The following is a 17,776-nucleotide window of genomic DNA, read 5'->3' on the forward strand; positions in this document are numbered from 1 at the left end:
TACCTTCAAGTTAATCAAATATTTGTGATGGAGAAGCAATTTTATACACACGCAATTCTTAAAGATTATAATCACGGTTCTAAGTTTTTTTTTTTTTTTTTGCAAAACCAGACAATGCAGTTGCAGTGACCCGACAAGAGCCACCTTATATCAATGTTTCTTTGTGGTCAGTGAGTGTTTTTAGGTGGGTAATGTTTCAAATCTAGCTTTGTCTGCCCTCATCCACACTTACACCTCTAGAGACAATGTGCAAAAGTAATGACTGGTGCACCCTGGCTCTCTTGTATTAAAATGGCACAGTACACACTTATACGTCAGTTTGACCTATATATTCGGTGGCAGCCCAGACCCTTGTGCCGCAGCCTGACGTGCACCTCTCCAGAAATGTAAATATGCATCCTGGCATCGCAGACCGCAAGATCTGTGATTGGTCCGTTTTGTAGTAGCATTTTTCTGCTTTAGTATTTACAGCTGCTTCTAAATTTGGCTCACACCAGTGTAGGCTACGTACGCAGGTTACGCCATCTACGCCAGCACAGTGGTTGCGGAGCAGTTAAAGTCCGATTACAGCGTATACATGGCGGAGAAAATCAATTTTCAATCACATTATCTAGGTGTCTTAATCAGGTAAGGAGAACTCTGATTTTAGTCGGAGTAACCTGTTTACATGCACCTAAGTTGTCCAGTGAAAGTTGGATTAAGGCAATAACTTTTTTCACGCGCATGTAAACGTACTGTTTGTTTCTCATAGTGTATCACCATTCCTGCCCTAAGAAAACACAGCTAAATGTTGACGCTGGTGAAGACTAAGCAGCCGACCCTCTGATTGCATTTTAGCACATTAAGCTCTTTTGTAAACATTTGATAACATTCAAAGAAGGCGTAAGGCTTTTCCAAATGACATTAGCCCTTGCTAACAGGAGTCATCTGACAGGAATACCTCTAATCTCTAGAATAGATTGTTTTCATGCAGAATTCTAACATGATAATTGAATTTGCTGTTCTGAGCTTCTTTTTCAACTCCAGTCACATGGCCCCATTAGCTGTATAGCTTCTCCTTTTGGCTTTTTGAGTTGTGGCATTACAGGCCAAGAAGAAGCTGGGCCAAACAACTATTAACCGCAGCACTTTGATGATTCCGTAACATGTTTAAATGAACCAATTAACTTGATTCTGCATAAGTTCCTTCAGAGAACCAGAGGCTGTTGGCTGGGAAGAAGGGTCAGAAAAAAAAGTGGTTTGAAGAGATTCAGTGGCATTTTTTTCTTTCTCTTTGTGAATAGTAAGCTTCATGGAGTCACAAATGTGTTCTAATGGGATACGTTAATGAGCGGGAAAGAGCTTTTACTAAAGCGGACATCCTGTGTTTATGCGAACAAGTCATTACCTGTTCAAAGAGAAAAACATAAGATAATAATACTCTGATACTTGTGCTATGTAAAAATTTGTCATATGATACCAAAACACACATATATTCTTTGCGTGTCTTGTACCTCGAAAACAGTTGTGCCTCATCAGTGAATGGATATGGGCTTTTTGAGGGTGTCCTGTTGTGTCTGGCAACAGGATGTTGTTAGCAGGGGCCTTTGGGTCCTATGGGTTGGCGGGGAGGGGCCTCTGTGGATCATCCCACAGATCCTTGATCTTTGGATGTAGTGGATTTGGAGGCCAGGTCAACACCTTGTGCTGTTTTTCATGTTTTTTGAGTTGTTTCTAAACTGTTTTTTGTGTATGTGTGTTTTGTCAGGCTGCATCCTGGCGGCAATGGCTGTATGCCATCAAGGAGTGTCATTGCTATGGGGTGGGGGGTGCCTAGTCTGGTTTAGGTGGGTGCTACATGTCTGAGTAACATCCACCCAAATAACAGGTCCAAAAGTTTCCCAGTAGAACATTGTATTGTCACTAGATTTAAGTGGCCATTTATCTGAACATATTTATAGAATCATATGGTTAACGACTGCAGTCCTTTGTACGCTTGCGAACATGTGAAATGATGCAAAAAATATCAGCATCACAACTTTATAAGGATCGCATTTGACCACCTTATTAGAAATGTCTTAATCCACATAGAGATCAAATAACCATCAACTTGCAATCAGCATCTAAGGCTACCACTTGACATGTGTTAACACCTTCACCAGGGAAATCCACTCTGAATCAACTGCCGCCTGCAGCTCTGCGGAAGTGTGTGCGGTGTGCCAGCGTTGAGTTGACCAGAGTGACCAGAAAAATGATATTCAGTGTGAACCTGCTGCCAGGTGTCATTACGCTCCCCGCTCCAGCAGAGAAAAGCAGTCGCACGTGCGGCCATCTGTTTCGAGGACGCCCTCACCACTCCATCCGCTGTCCTTTTAACTTTATCCCGTCATCATAATTGAGAGGCCGTGTAAAATTTGATCCCGCTTACCGGCCGTTGAAGGGCATCCCGTGTGCCACTGCTGCAAAACAGTCTGAGCGGATCAAATGTTTATTTCATCAGACTGACATTTGCAGACCGGGGGAAGCGACAAGAAATGAACGGACGAAATGCACACATCACATTTAGCCTGGTGCATTTAGAAATATACAAAGGCTCCGGCTGATGTTACATTTTGACACCGATTCATGTGCAAAGAGTGGACGGGTTTTATTTTAACACTCTGAGCATTGTGGTCGCAGCGAAACATATTCCAAACAGCCGCCGCTGTCCCTTTTTTTTTGCCAGCTCTGACTCATTCTGACATCCAAGCAACAAACCCCCCCACCACCACCACCGCCGCCACCCCGTTTCCTCTGACAACAGTATCCGCTTATGATCTGCCTGGTGGACAAGCACACAGTCCTCAAACATTCACAAGGCGTGAGTTGCAGCACGGCCTCAGTGTGTGTGGCGGCGAGTGGGTGAAACCCCCCTATTGTGCGGCGCCGCGTTGGACCGAGCCGGGTGTCCTCTCAGTCAAATCAAAGGCCCTTCCTCCGGCACCGTGGCAGAGCCCACCGCCTCCGGAACTACTCATTATTACATGCGAGGGGGGACTTGTGATCTTTTTAATTATTCTGCACTTCATTTCTATCCCACCATTCAAAACGCAACATGAGAATTGATTGCCTCAAAGATCCATCTTTATAATCTCCCCCAAGGCCCATAAATTATCCAACTTTGGGGCAGGGTGGACGAGCCGTGCAGGCACAAGCAGGTCCATTTCACAGCAGAGCTCAGTCACATCGCTGCAGTGTGTTCGGGTGGGGTGTGGGGTGCGGGGCGTGGGCTGGGGAGGGAGGGGGGCCAGAGCTGAATGGGGCTGCTCTTTTGCTCGCTGAAAACGGGAGAGAAAAAAAAAGTACACTTGTTATCTTGTGAACCCTCAAACATGTAAGATAGGAATCTCTTGAATGTCAGCGACAGAAATGGAATTAACAAGAGATCTTTTTATTGTCACAGAAGGTCATTAGGCTGCCAATCGGGGTAATTATGGAAATGATCTCCCCAGCTCTTTGGAATGTTTTCCTGCTTCCATAAGGACTTGAAAGTGTTCAATCAGCCTCTCTCGTGGGAAAGTTCAGCCATAACTGCAAGTGTACCAGCAAAATCAAATTAAGCAAAGAGATTTCATTAGTATTTATAGCCCCGAGGCATTTGTAAAAGTATGGAGCAGCAGAGTAATGTGGGACTGTGGAGGGGAGAATTATTGCTTAATGACAAAGGCCATACCTAGAAGACATACACATGGATAATGAATAGGAGGCATTGATTGCATCTTTAAAGAGGATTCTTGAGGGATTGTAAAATATTGATGCTTGTGTGGCTGGTGTGGACTCCCGGCGAGGGTGTGAGGGTGGTAACTCAGTTTGGGTGTTAACACCGTTTAGCTGTTAACTTTATCCTTTGCAGATGTTTAATCTCGTAGTCAGACGTACAAGTAAACGAAACCGACATTTTAAGAAACTGACAAAGATTGCATCAACAACACTGGGCTCCACTTTATCCAGTGATACTTCATAGAGTAGTGCTCAAGTGAACTGTAACTATTAATGTTCAACAATACTGAGGTCCTGGATTATATCTGTTGCTCCTCAACTTACATTAAGGATCTTACACGCATATGATTTACAGATTTAAGAACAATTATGACTGAAATTGTTAACCGGTGAATGGACCAGCAGTTATTGAGTCGCTTCTAATACAAAATTTGTGAAAATTGTCTGTTTGTTTGACTTAAATTAAAGTGAACTAAATAATTTAGAGGTTTGGTGCAGCAGTGTTGAAGTAATATTAAACAAATGACAAAAACACTTTCCAGATTATAGAGAATATTTCTTGTGCAGAAATTTTACTTGTAAATTAATATTCTACAATGTGTGTTTTTTTTCTTTTAATTTATCTATATATATTTATATACTTCTTCGTTAGTGTCTGTTTGGAATATGTTTTACTGTGACCAGAGTGTTATAGGACATTTAAATACAACGGAATACATTTATATGTAACACTCTTCAACCAATACTGACTTGGAATATTTAAAAAAGGGTAGATTACAACGTAGTTAGCCATACAACGTGTTATGAATAATAATGTTAACATGGGGCCAAACAAACCATTTACACTGGGTAAATCATGTAGGTGCTGTGTTGATCCATATGGGGTCAATTTAGATTTTTAGTGAAAATTAAATTTAATCAGGTACTAATTGGGAGAGATAAAGGTCAATAAAGGGAATCTAGGGTGAATAAATTATATGGATTTTGCATTATTTAATAATAATAATAAAAAAATGGATTATATATATGATCATATGTGGTTTGTGTTTTCTGTATGTACTAAAATAAAAGCACATCCTCTTCTGGACACTGATTGAACACACAGTGAAATGAAGTGAGATGGGGATGCGCAGTAAATGTAACACCTGATTTGAATCATTGGGTCTATTCAGTCCACTTAACCTCGGAGTAATTGACAATTTAAAGGTGCAGTCCCTAATTTCAAGTGACAGCGGGATGTGTGATCTGCACTTCTAATCTGGGATAACGCACAAGGACACTTTTTAAGGGAAACAGGCGACGGAGCCAAGAATGTTTTAAGCTGAATAACGTGCCTTCCTGTGATATCAACAGACCTATGCGTGTGTTACATATTTATTTTGAAGACAGACTTACAGGCTTTTACTAAAATAAACAAACAAACAAACAAAAACAACACACATTTCAGCCAGTCATGGAATCCAGACATGATCCCTCTCCAGGTCTTTTGTCTCATCGTCTTGTTCTTCTGCTACAATAATTGGGTTCGAGAAGAGGTAAAGTGTCTCAGTGAGGAATTTGACAGATTATGTGAAGGAATATTATTATGGGCAGGGCAGGCGGGATGTGGGAGGTAATTTGCTGTGATGTTACATATATGTATATGCATCAATAGGCAGGAGGATATTGAGTTCAGGGGGGTCGAGCTAGATGAGAGTTGCCTTTTGTGGGGAATTAAAAGAAGAAGAAAAAAGAAGAAGCTGTTTTACATGCAAACACTAATGTTTGGTGCAAGGTTTTCATTGAGCATGTGTTTGGGGAACCGTGTCTTGAGGGTAACTGTATTGCTTTAGATGCGTCTTATTTGATTTTTACGCACATGTAAAACCATGTGCGTAAAAAAATCATCTTTCACAATAACATAGTACAGGCAAATTATCGAAAATCAGCTATATTTTGAAGCAATAATAAGTAATAATTATGTATTTTTATTAATTTGTGGGGTTTATTTTATCTTTGATTATAACAGGTTTAATTACTGGGCTTTTTTTGTGCTTTTCTTTGACTTTAAGTCGCTTTCAATCTATCATACCCCAATTACCAACACCATTTGACACCCTTGGCTGTATTAGGGCATTATTTACCATCGTTTCACGCAGACAACGATTTGGTGCAAAGCCGGGTTGCACTTGTTTTGACACCGCGCTAAATGTTCGCTGTATAGGGGCCAATTTGCACCGTTTACGGCCCTGAATCGTTGCGCTCACACGACGCGGTGATTTTCCGATGTGCAACTTTCAGCCCAAATCTGAATGACAAAAAAAAAAGAAGAAGAAGTAGGGAGTGGGGGGTACAAACTGGGTGACATTGCACGTATTTAACAAGTACACATTGGCATGGTAATACGGCCGCATTTAGCTGGAGGTGTCATTTTCCCACCAGCACCAGGAGAGTCTCTCGCAGCAGCAGCAGCAGCCTCCTCCTGGGGGAGCAGAGATGGACGGGCGCAGGAGACGCACGGAGACGTGCAGGGTGCTTCCACAGTAGGACCCAGGGATATTAGATATTTGAATACAAATTTATGTCAGTAAATAAATAAATAATCTGAGAGAGATTGTTTGGCAACCATCCCCAGGAAAACGACGTTATGGTGTGAAACTAACTGGGAAGTAATAACCAATGAAAATTAAAAGCCCACAATTAGGTTTCTAGTCACTATGTATATATGTGTGTGTGTGTGTATAGTATTTGAATTTACTGTTTCCTGTCAGTGACTCAACAGAACTGCAAACTATAATATATATATATATTATTATATATTATTATGGGCCTACATTTTTTATTTTTAAACCCGATGATGCACGTCTTCGTTTCACTCCACAAAAACCTAAAAAAGGGGGGAAAATACTGTATTTTTTTCTACAGTAGTGAAGAACACTTTATCATAAGTGGTGAAGTCAAGAAATCCATCAAGCACAAGAAAATCTGTCTCAAATATCCTAACCTGAATTGATTCTGCAATCCAAAACTGATGAGCACAAATTGTTGTTCTTAATTTAGACATTTATTTCCCAGCAACATGACACGCTAACACTCGTTTGGGGAAATTATAAATAAGAATTCTGGACAAATTGGCGACTCCAAAAATCAATAGAAAGAGAGATTCATTTCCATTTAAACGTGTAACACATCGATGCTCCTGATATAAAAACGAGAAAAACTTAGAGAAAAACTATGCGAGAGATAACAAAAGGCACGAGGCTGCATATGTGCAGGTCTGACTTGTTGAAATGCGTCTTGATATGCGCGTCACATAGATGGGAAGTCCACGCACACACAACTGAGACAGAGCATGCACAGCGTGGATCAGGCCCTCTGCGCTGCGATGTGACGGAGATATCTGGCTGCGGCTGATCCAGCAGCAGGGATGGATAAAAATGAGCTCCATCATATTGTTTGACAGGAACTCGCAGGCTGATATAGTGGATTCTTGGAGAGGGCCCTGAAAAATCCAAAAGGAAGAGGAAGCAGGGAACAAATACAGCTCTCGCGTTCTTCCCTCTTCCCAAATTCACACTGTGGACTAAGAAAAATCTATTTCGTGAAGGGGAAAACACGAGTTTATTTTGGTGCGACCTGGCTGCGATGCGTTGCGCGCGCAGCTTTCCGGAGACGTCGAGATTTGTGTTTTTTTTATTAAAAGTGACAAGCTGAAGATTTGGCCACTGGTGTAAAAATAATTAACATAATGGTCCTGATTACACGCGCGCCAACAGTGCGTTCATTTATCATATCGTTGTAATAGCTGCTGCCCCCAACTGCTTTCTGGACTAATTAATTAAACAAGTTGCCTTTCGAAAAAAAAAAAAAAAAATCTGCATTTACAAACAGCTGATTTCAGTGAAAGATTGTGGATAACGAGTCACGGAATAATATGTTTGTATGTTGAGCATTTATTTATGTGGCAAACAAAAAAAAGAATAAAATAAAAAAAAAATTGAATGGACACAATAAAATCTACATGCATTTATTGTTTTTTTTCCAGATATTTGTTTCCCAGATATATTTCCAAGAAATCGAAATATTGAAAAAACGAAAGAGGAAAACGAAATCTGCATCCTCTTTGCAGGAATCAAATCTAAAAATTGGTAGTCGCGATAGCACCTGTTTATGCTGCTCTGACTGCACCCGGATGTTGCGTATTTTTTGGTTTCAAATGTGCATCCATTGCAACTAAATCTCGAAACGTTTCCCCACTGGAAATCAATATACACGGGTAAAAACTGAAATAAAAATGCCCAAAAATGTCTTTAAACCCTCACATTATAGTAAGTCCCATGTTAATGTCTTATATCTGCTCAGATCTGCACGAAAACACCTTTCTCTGGTATCAATTTGATTTCTTTTTAAACTAAATATGGCGTTATTTAAAATCTTATATTAATATTCTGTATTTGTGGGTCACCTTCACTCGTGTGGACAATTCATCATCCACCCTGCAGAAGTGCCTTTGAGCAAACATCAGCTTCTGTAGGTGACCCTATGACCCCAGATAGAGAGAGATAGTTTACACATTGTGAGACAGACTAAGAAAAGAAGAAAAAAACATCAAGCCATTATTATGAGCCTAATCACTTGCTCGGTGACCTTGCTGCTAGTTTGCAGTGATCACATGAGGTGGCTGTTTCCTCTCCATCCACCTGTGTTGCTGCTGCTACTGCTGCAGCTGCTGCTGCTTCTGCCGCGCTGTCTATTCTGCCTGGTCCCCCTCCCTCCCTTCCTAATGGTTTCATGCAGGAGCGAGATGGCTTATTATACTAAAAGGTTTTCTCGCGCTAAGCCTTGCATGTGTGCTTAAAACGTACATTTCATTAACAAACTGCGGAGGTATAAAAGCGGATTTATGAGGCTTCAAAAGATCACAGGAAGGACGGGTTGGTTCGAAACCCCCTCTCGGTGCTGTTGCAGTCAGGTTATATCAGCAGTTATACGGCGCCTTTCACACAACACTGCAACTCTGGGATTTTTTTTTTTTTTTTTTTTTTTTGAGGGAGGCTGACTGCACCTGTCTCTACACACACACACACACACACACACACACGGGCACAGAGACAGAGAAAGAGAAACAGGCGTTAAAGAGGTTGGTTAGGATATCTGCTCTGCATATGACTGCGTAAAATATCCAAGAAAATGACAAGAAAATGTCACAAAATCTCACATGTTTCTGCAATAAGAAATATAAAAACATGTCTCGCTTTGCAGTGCGCCAAAGGGGAGACCTGATTGGATAAATGGTTGCATATCAAACTTCAAACTTTCCTGTTGTAGGCGAAGAAGCATTTAGTTGTCTGAAAAGGAGACAATCAGCCAAATCAAATGCAAATGATTGAAAAACTAAAAAAATGGACTGTGTCAGATTTGGGTGGAAGAAAACTAGATTTTTTTAAAATGTTTTATTTATTTTTTATATGTGGCTTAAAACAGGAAAGGGGGCCAGTGACCAGCGCGCTTTCCCAAACGCAGAGACGCGCCGCGAATGAGCAGGATAAAAGTTGATGCAGGCTCTCCGGCTTCATCTGCTAAGTAGCCCGTATTGAAGGACCTCCAGATCACACAGGTCGCCGGGAGATTAACACGAGGCGCATCTAATCGGAAGCCACGTTTCCGTCCTCTGACCCATACGCGCGTTATTAATGATAGCGGCTGATTAATCCCGCTTTTATCCGCGGCAGCAGAGGTGTCCTGGAAGCAGCACCTCTCCGGGCAATTTAAGGATCAAATTCACATACAAAACTGGGATATTAAAGCTTTGGATACAGAGACGTGAAAATGTGCTTTTTGTCCCGATTAATTCGGATATTTCTGGAGGAATTTAACAATAAAATAATAAGAATAAAACGTATTATTATTATTATTATTGCTAATAATAATTCCATTAAATAAAAATTATGATTCTTATTTAATTTCTATTTATTGAGATAAATCGTTGACACCAATAAAATACTGGTTATTACAGATATTTGAATTACCCTCCCAGTAAAATCAGTTGCACGTCTTCATCTCTCGTGGCCACATTAGAAAAGCAATATTTAAATTCCTCTTTTCATTCAGCCACTCCACCCCAGTGTAAACACAGTAAGACGCGTCGCTTTGAACATTGGCCTGAGCGCAAAAAAGCCCGTTCTCTCGCTCGTCTTCCCAAATTTTCCCACACGGCGCAGGAAACCCTTCTGTATCGGCTCCGACATCCTCTCCCTGCCGCCCAGCTCACCTTCATGCTTGTGAATAAACGCTCTCTTTGCATTCACCCGCTGCCTGCATTTCCTACTTTTTTCATATGCAAAAAAATGCAATGATTGGGGTCGTTAGCACCTCTTCCAAACTCTTAAGGGAATTCTTTATTCTCTCCATTCACTGCCGCCGCCGCCGCTTGCTGCTCGCTGCTGCTGCATAATATTCTTCCCACCTTCGGCTAATCCTGCGGGAATAAATAGACTTGAATTCATGCTTTGCATTCGCAGCTTGGATTTACACGGCGGGCTGTAAAGCCGGGAATATCAAGGCATGCACCAAATAAACAAAGTGAACATGTTCGATGCTTACGCTCCGATAAAGTATCCTACGCGCACAATAACATGCACGAACACCGGTTTATAAGAGACACAAACAAACAAACAAAAAATAATCACATGCATGCATGGATTTAAAAAGGAAGTCAATAACTTAAAGGAAGTCCGTCAACTTAGCTATTTGTCGTTTTCTTTCTGCAGCTGTCAACGGAGTTCGCATTAGCAAAGTTAAAGGTTTGGATTGTTTTTACGCAGCCACATTATTGCGCATCAGATCTTTCAATCATGCAGGCCAATTTTCTCTCACCCTCCTCCTCCTCCTCCTCCTCCTCCCACTGCCACCGTTAAATGGTCTATGACGGACGAACACAGAAATCAGCGGAAAGCAGCACTGCTGATGTCCCATTGTTGACAAATCCGTGAAACAACTCCAGTTTGCATGGTTTAACAGAGAGGAGAGGAGGGTGGAGGGAGGAGAGAAGAGGAGAGGGGGCGTCTGTCGTCACCAAACCACGTGTCTGGCGCTGATAGTATATCTTATACTGGGAAAAGTAATCTATCAGACAGACCCGTTAAAAGCTCCGGCCTTTAAAAGCAGCATGTGTCATCTCGACTTGGTTCTCCAAATATCACTCGTCCAGGAAATATACTGAGAAGGCACGTCGCGGCGCAGAAGTCGCGCTATCTCCAAACAACTTCGAAGCAAGACGCACCGCTCCGCAGGCCTGCTCACTTACCGAGTGGGGAATATTTGTAGAAGTTGAAGTTTCTGTTTGACTGGACTCGCGGGCTGCCGGTTCGATCGCATTCAGATTTTGGGAGACGTCCGATCTCTTGACAGGAGCGACCAGACGTCCCGCAGACGCCGCCGTGTGTGCGCACTGACCGCTTCACAGCACGCCCGGCCGCTCGGTTGTTTTGGCTCCACTAGACTTTTTCTTTGAAAAGTGTGAGTAAGCCGTGAGATGACCTTGTCTGGAGGCAGCGAACGAGCCAGCGACATGTCCGGCCAAACCGTGCTCACAGCGGAGGACGTGGATATCGACGTGGTAGGCGAGGGAGACGAGGAGGGCATGGAGAGGATGGACAGCGACTGCGACAGCCCGGTGGGAGGCATCCTGCACGACCTGCGCGGGGAGACGGGAGACGATGAGGTGGACGATGAGATCGAGGTGGAGAAGGAGGAGATGAGGTCCGGTGGCGGAAGTCCGTGCTGCGAGAGCTCCGGCGAGGGCGAGACGGGCAGTGGGAAGGGAGAGGGTCACGACCAGAGCGCGGGTCCGGGGGGTGCGATCCAGAAGCCCAAAAGCAGCCTGGTAAAGCCGCCGTACTCGTACATTGCTCTCATCACCATGGCCATCCTCCAGAGCCCGCAGAAAAAGCTCACTCTCAGCGGGATCTGTGAATTCATCAGCAACCGTTTCCCCTACTACCGGGAGAAGTTCCCCGCGTGGCAAAACTCCATCCGCCACAACTTGTCCCTCAACGACTGCTTCGTAAAAATCCCCAGGGAACCTGGCAATCCGGGCAAGGGCAACTACTGGACCCTGGACCCAGCTTCAGAGGACATGTTCGACAATGGCAGCTTCCTCAGGAGGAGGAAAAGGTTCAAGAGAGTTCAGCCGGACATGCTCAGGGACCAGACCGCGCTCATGATGCAAAGTTTCGGTGCGTACAGCATCGGGGGCCCCTACGGGAGACACTACGGGATCCACCCGGCTGCGTACTCCCATCCGGCGGCTTTGCAGTATCCGTATATCCCCCCCGTAGGTCACATGCTGCCCCCGGGCGTCCCCCTCCTGCCCTCGGCGGAGCTGAACAGAAAAGCGTTCAACTCTCAGCTCAGCCCGAGCCTTCAGCTCCAGCTCAACAGCCTGAGCACGGCGTCCATGATCAAATCAGAGCCATCGAACAGACCGTCTTTCAGCATAGAGAACATCATCGGGGTCTCCAGCGCCTCCTCGTCCTCGCCGGGCGCCGCTTTCCTGCGGCCTCCCGTGACCGTTCAGTCGGCCCTGCTGAGCGCGCAGTCCCTCTCCCTGACCCGGACCTCAGCCGCTATCGCCCCCATCCTCAGTGTCCCTTCAAATATTATTTCTGGACACGTTTTACCCTCAGCGGCGGCGGCGGTGTCCAAATGGCCTTCACAGTGACTTAAAAGCAAGAGAAAATAAACTCTTATTTTTCTATAGAGACATTAATTCTGGGAAGTGTGAAATGAGCACAAATCAATAGGCAGCACTGGACTGTAAAGCCATGTAAAGACTGTTGAAACACAGACAACAAGATAAAAAAAAAAAGAAAGAGAAAGGAGAGATTTCTGTACAGGTAACATTTGTAAATATTTGTACAAAGAGAATCATTTTATCCGTTTGACTTTTACCTGTACCCTTTTCTGCCCATTTTATTTTATTTTTGTTCTTGTTTGAGATCTGTGATAATAATTTTACATTTTTCCTTTTTGTATCGGAAGCTCGACTGGACACAATTTTGGCTTCTTTTTCATACAAGACACGAGAAAGCTCTGAAAAATAGACTGTTTATAATGAAAAAAAAAAACGACAACAAAAACGAACAAATATATGTAATTCTATGTAGCTATATTGTGTTGTAAACTGAATTTATTTGTAAATAAATCCAAGAAAGAATTAAAAATCAGTTTTCATTATTAATTTTCTCAAACTGTTTGGTTGCAGATTTAATAGGAATCATATTCTTGTTATAATGTAATTTCTCACATTATACTAGTATGAAAAAAAAAATATTTAATTTGGACACGCAAACGTTATACAAATGGCGTTATTAGGCACAACAAACCCCAACTTTTCTCAATCATAGCAATTCCAATCATATAACATTTGGAGTTCAAAAACACCTTATTGCAAATGATAATTTTACGTTTAATTTTCATTTGCAATACGTCAAATTACAGCATAATTCAATTCGCCGAATTTAATCGAATTACATATTTTCACGGCTAACAGCCAACCATATTTACAGTTTCCAGCATTGAGTTTCACAATTTACTCTTCAGCGTATTACATTTCGAGAGATAAAATCACGGTATTTCAGTTTTACTTTTAAAAATGAAATGCAAATTGTTGCCGGAGGTGTAGATATATTATAATTTTATTTTTTATTTTTTTCGTGGAGGGAAAAAAGGATTTGAAGATCATATACAAGTCAGGTTATCCTGAATATTTAGTACGAATACGAAGTTTTTGTTTTATCTCATTGGGAATAGATTTTACATTACAAAACAAACAAACAAGTAGGAAACAAATGAGAATACGGGCGCAAATATGATAATAAAAGACCTCGAATCATATTTATAATAACTATACCCTTGTCGCATTTTCTCTTTTAATGATCTCTGACTACGGAGGTCACAGTTCAGACACCTTTTAATTCACCGTTGCATCACTGCTGTATCGTTTGACAGGATATTCCAAGGCTTGGCTACTATAAAGGTAACAGTTTCGCAGTTGTGTCTGGCTAATCACTTTTACACAAACAGCAAATGGCGTGTGTGTGTGTGTGTGTGTGTGTGTGTGTGTGTGTGAGAGAGAGAGAGAGAGAGAGAGAGAGGGAGAGAGAGAGAAGGGCAGAGAAGGGGGAGAGTGTGTGAGAGCGGTTTTACGCGCTATATTTATCTGATCCCCATGGGAAAGAGAAAGGAGCCTCTCTCTCTGCTTCAATTCACCCTCAGACACCGAAGAAGGTGCTGATGATGCAAAAGGCTTCTCCAATGTCACCGTGGCATTTCTACCCACTAAATTCATTATTGCTGTTGACCTGTTATTACCAGCATATTGGTGTTATTATTATTCGCATTAACCGTGGGGCTACATCAATGTGTGCGACATATCAGAAGTGAGTTTGTGCACCACTGCATTGTTTTCTTTCAGTATTAACTGACACATATAATAAAATAAACTAGAAAATAAATAGTACAAACTGCCTACTCCGTAATGGACATTTCTCTCATTATATTGTGCTTTACAGTTCAACTCTGATTTAGTTATAAATGAAGGATAAATATTCACAGTCACGCTGAAACAGTTTAAAGTGGATATTCAAGCACCTCCAGAGGTCGGCTTGCAGTCACACACACACAAAAAAAAGGCACTATGGCATGTTACATAGTCATGTGAGTGTCTATTTTAGATAATAAAAAAAGTCCTAAAGAAAACATCAAATGATATCAACCCCCCAGAATAAATACATCTATTTTGCATTTGTCATATCAAATATTTTCCATCTCTGATTTATAGAGGGCACAGGTTCATGTTCATCCTCCACAAAGGGACATTGAGACAAACAGTGCCCCGCAGTATATTTGCACATGCAGTCTCCGTGTGATGTCTGAGTGTGCGATGTTGCACCGGGTGATGCTGCAGGCCGACACACACCAAACCGAGGAGAATCCAGCCGCTAGGGGGCGTTAACTGACTCCTCCTTCGGCTTGCTATTAAGGAATTGGAAAAAAATAATGATAATAAAAAATGCTTGGGGGTGAAAAAGAAAAAAGAAAAAAAAAAAGAATCTTCCCAAACATAGCTACACATTTTGCGTTCGATAAATCAATTAGTCAGTCTAAAAGAATATATATTCATTTTAGGCTAAACAATTAGAGCAAAAGGTATAGGAATAGATGTCTGAGCCAATCTAATGCTTTACATTATGATCGTACACAATATATGACCACAGTTTTATAGCATACGGGCGTATGCATATAATATTTTAGAGTCAGATAAGTTTGATAGTCACCGAAATATGCGGAAAAAATACAATGCCAAAACATAGCAGGTGTCTCCTGGACAAGAAAATGAATTTGTAAAATGTAGCCAGCACTGAAATAAATGTAAAACACAAATATGTTTGATAAAATTATATTATTATACCAGTTTGTTCAAAAACAACGTTTTTATATATTTCCTGTAATTACGTCGCTAATAATAATGACAATAATAAAAAAAATTCGCTGGTTCAGAGAGCAATCTGTCGCACTCGCGCGTGCCCACACAGATCGCAATAATGACCCTGTGCAGCTGCACGTGCTTGCGCACAGGTGGAGGAAAGCCCGCGCGGTTCCCACAGCCCCCCCAGACAGCAGCCATATTAGTCCCCAGCCACAGTGTGAGAAATTAGAAAGAAAGTTCACACTGCGTGTTTGTTTCCTGACTTATTTTACCGCCGAGTGAGCGAATGGTTTGAATATGGAAATTAGCCGGATTAGCATAACAGTGAACTGTAGACTATATGTTTCCCCATTACGATGCTGTTTTTTTTTTTCCTTTTTTCCACCAGGTTCTTGTGCTTTGGAGCAGAGGTCAAAGTTCACTCACATTTGAACGGTTTGTATTACAAATGCATAACTGCATAAAGAAAGAAAGGTCACAGTTTATACTACATCTTTTTAAAACTCCACATTTCAGGTTTTTACCAGGATTCTCGCAGGACGAATATACGTCCCAGCCTCAAGAGAAGCAATGTTAAACCGTAAACTGTGCTTTATTTCTCTTTCTTCTTCAGTCTATTTTGTTTCTGACTTCAGCTTATATTCAGCTGTATTAAATTCAGCGAAGATGTTTTAAAAATGGGCATAAAGCAGCAAATTACGCAATAAAAAAAAATTGCTCTTAACTGAAGCACAGAAATCTTCATATCATTAGCCTAATAGCACAATTGCCTAAAACATATTTGAAGATTTTCGGAAAACAGGAAAAAAACTTTGGTATTTTTATTGACATCGTAACAGTAAGTCAGAAAAATACTTAGGCAATTATGCTATTAGACTAACGATATTCTGATTGGGGGGCAAAATACCCTGATACATTTAATTATGCACTGAATTCAGGTAAACATTTAGTTTAATATCTTACATGTTAACTTGAGTGGACATATTCAGCTTTGCTAAAATTTCAAGTTAACCATGAAACATTTCACACAATTCACCTATTCTGACATACAAATCTCAACTGAATTAATACATTAAAGTTCGCACTGGCTGAAACCTATTGAAGTATATTATCAGCAAATATACTACATATTGTGTGCAGTTGCTGTGTGTGATAAATACATGCTGCCTGAACAGATACAAGTTTTAGCTTATAATCATGAATCAGACCCTAGAAACCATATATCAACTAACCATGATAAAAATGTCTGGTTGCGGATTAACTTGTGAATCAACATAAATAATGCTGCGTGAAAGACATCTCAAATTGTCCACTAAACCATATACAATTCTATATGTAATGCTACTTATTTAGCTGCCTGCAGTAAGGCTTGTCAGAGCTGAGTCTTATAAACCTATTTACATTTAGTTCCCCAGAAACGAGCTCACCTCTTATAACACAGGCGGCGGCGGTTTGTTACCAGAGGATTTGTGCAGTCCCATTTCCAAAGTGAAGCATGACCTTTAAATCTCATCTAGATTTCGTTTTACCTGCAACGCCCGAATGTATAGCTTCAATGTTTTCTTAAATTTCTCGATTTTGCAATGGCACATGCGCAAAAGTCCAACTTTTGCAATGTGAAGAAGGACGCACTCGCTTTAATGTTTCCGCTCACTTGTCCTGAACAGCATTTTAAACATCTTGTCAATTACTCTTCACAGAAATGAAGGTGTGAACTGTGACCTTTGGATGGATCAGAGAGGTCATGTAGAGTGTCACTCAAAGAGATTCGACCAGAAAACTCCTTCTGCTTTGACAACAGGTGCCTCTGGCAGGGAACAATTTATCCTTTCCTATGTGCATATAAATACTGCGGGATTTTCCAAACAGTCCATTCCTGATTCAGTTAAGAGCGAAAGAAAGGGCTATTGCATACCTTAAGAATTTATAAACTAGATAATTTCCAGACTCATTGTATAGAAAACGTTTAGATTTTGCGCCTCGTTTGTTCTAATGTCAAATGTCGAACATGTGACAAAGCACAAGAACAAATCAGCCTGCTTTGGTGCAGCAAACCTGATAGACTACAATGACTTTGGTAAGCAAGGCCCAGGCCTCCATAATAACTAGGTCATCCTCCACCACAAGCTATAGCCGTCTCCTGGGCGGAGATTACAGACAGTAAATGTAGGTACAGCAGTTACTGAATATTTAAAAAGGCATAGAGATGAAGCAATAAATGACAAAGTAAAGCTGGCGTGGCCAGGCATTAATAACTAATGGGCGCCAGTGAGTTATAGGCTGCTGCTGTTGTAATGAAAGTGTCATTGCAAATCAGCAGTTGTCCGAGGTTATTATTATTTATGCATAATTGATGCCAGAACCACGAGGAACATGTCTCGCCCAACAAACCCCAGCACCTTGGGAACAAAGATGATGGTGTCAACAGAAGAAAAGGTCACAGAGGAGAAAAAGCCCCCGGGCTGAGATTTACATTGTAAGAGGGAAGACGAGGGTGGGCTGTTACAACCATAGCTACATCTGTGTACAGAGGGTTCATGACTAATTAGTTACACATTAGACTGCTGG

General features: G+C 41.6%; 1 protein-coding gene and 1 long non-coding RNA gene across 2 annotated transcripts in view; one reads left to right on the plus strand and one right to left on the minus strand.

Moving 5' to 3' along the window:
* Window positions 1-10,754: 10,754 nt before the first annotated feature.
* Window positions 10,755-12,954, plus strand: foxd3 (forkhead box D3). Its single transcript, XM_047586147.1, has one exon. The coding sequence runs from the start codon at window positions 11,252-11,254 to the stop codon at window positions 12,437-12,439; it is 1,188 nt and encodes a 395-aa protein (XP_047442103.1). The 5' UTR covers window positions 10,755-11,251; the 3' UTR covers window positions 12,440-12,954.
* A 1,447-nt stretch (window positions 12,955-14,401) lies between these two features.
* The window catches only part of LOC125008852, a 29,128-nt gene continuing 25,753 nt past the window's right edge, over window positions 14,402-17,776 (minus strand). The window contains exon 4 of the long non-coding RNA XR_007112919.1: window positions 14,402-14,754. This is a non-coding gene — a long non-coding RNA (uncharacterized LOC125008852). The remainder of the gene's footprint in view (window positions 14,755-17,776) is intronic.

Source organism: Mugil cephalus, chromosome 6, assembly GCF_022458985.1.
Source record: "Mugil cephalus isolate CIBA_MC_2020 chromosome 6, CIBA_Mcephalus_1.1, whole genome shotgun sequence".
Lineage (NCBI taxonomy): Eukaryota > Metazoa > Chordata > Actinopteri > Mugiliformes > Mugilidae > Mugil > Mugil cephalus.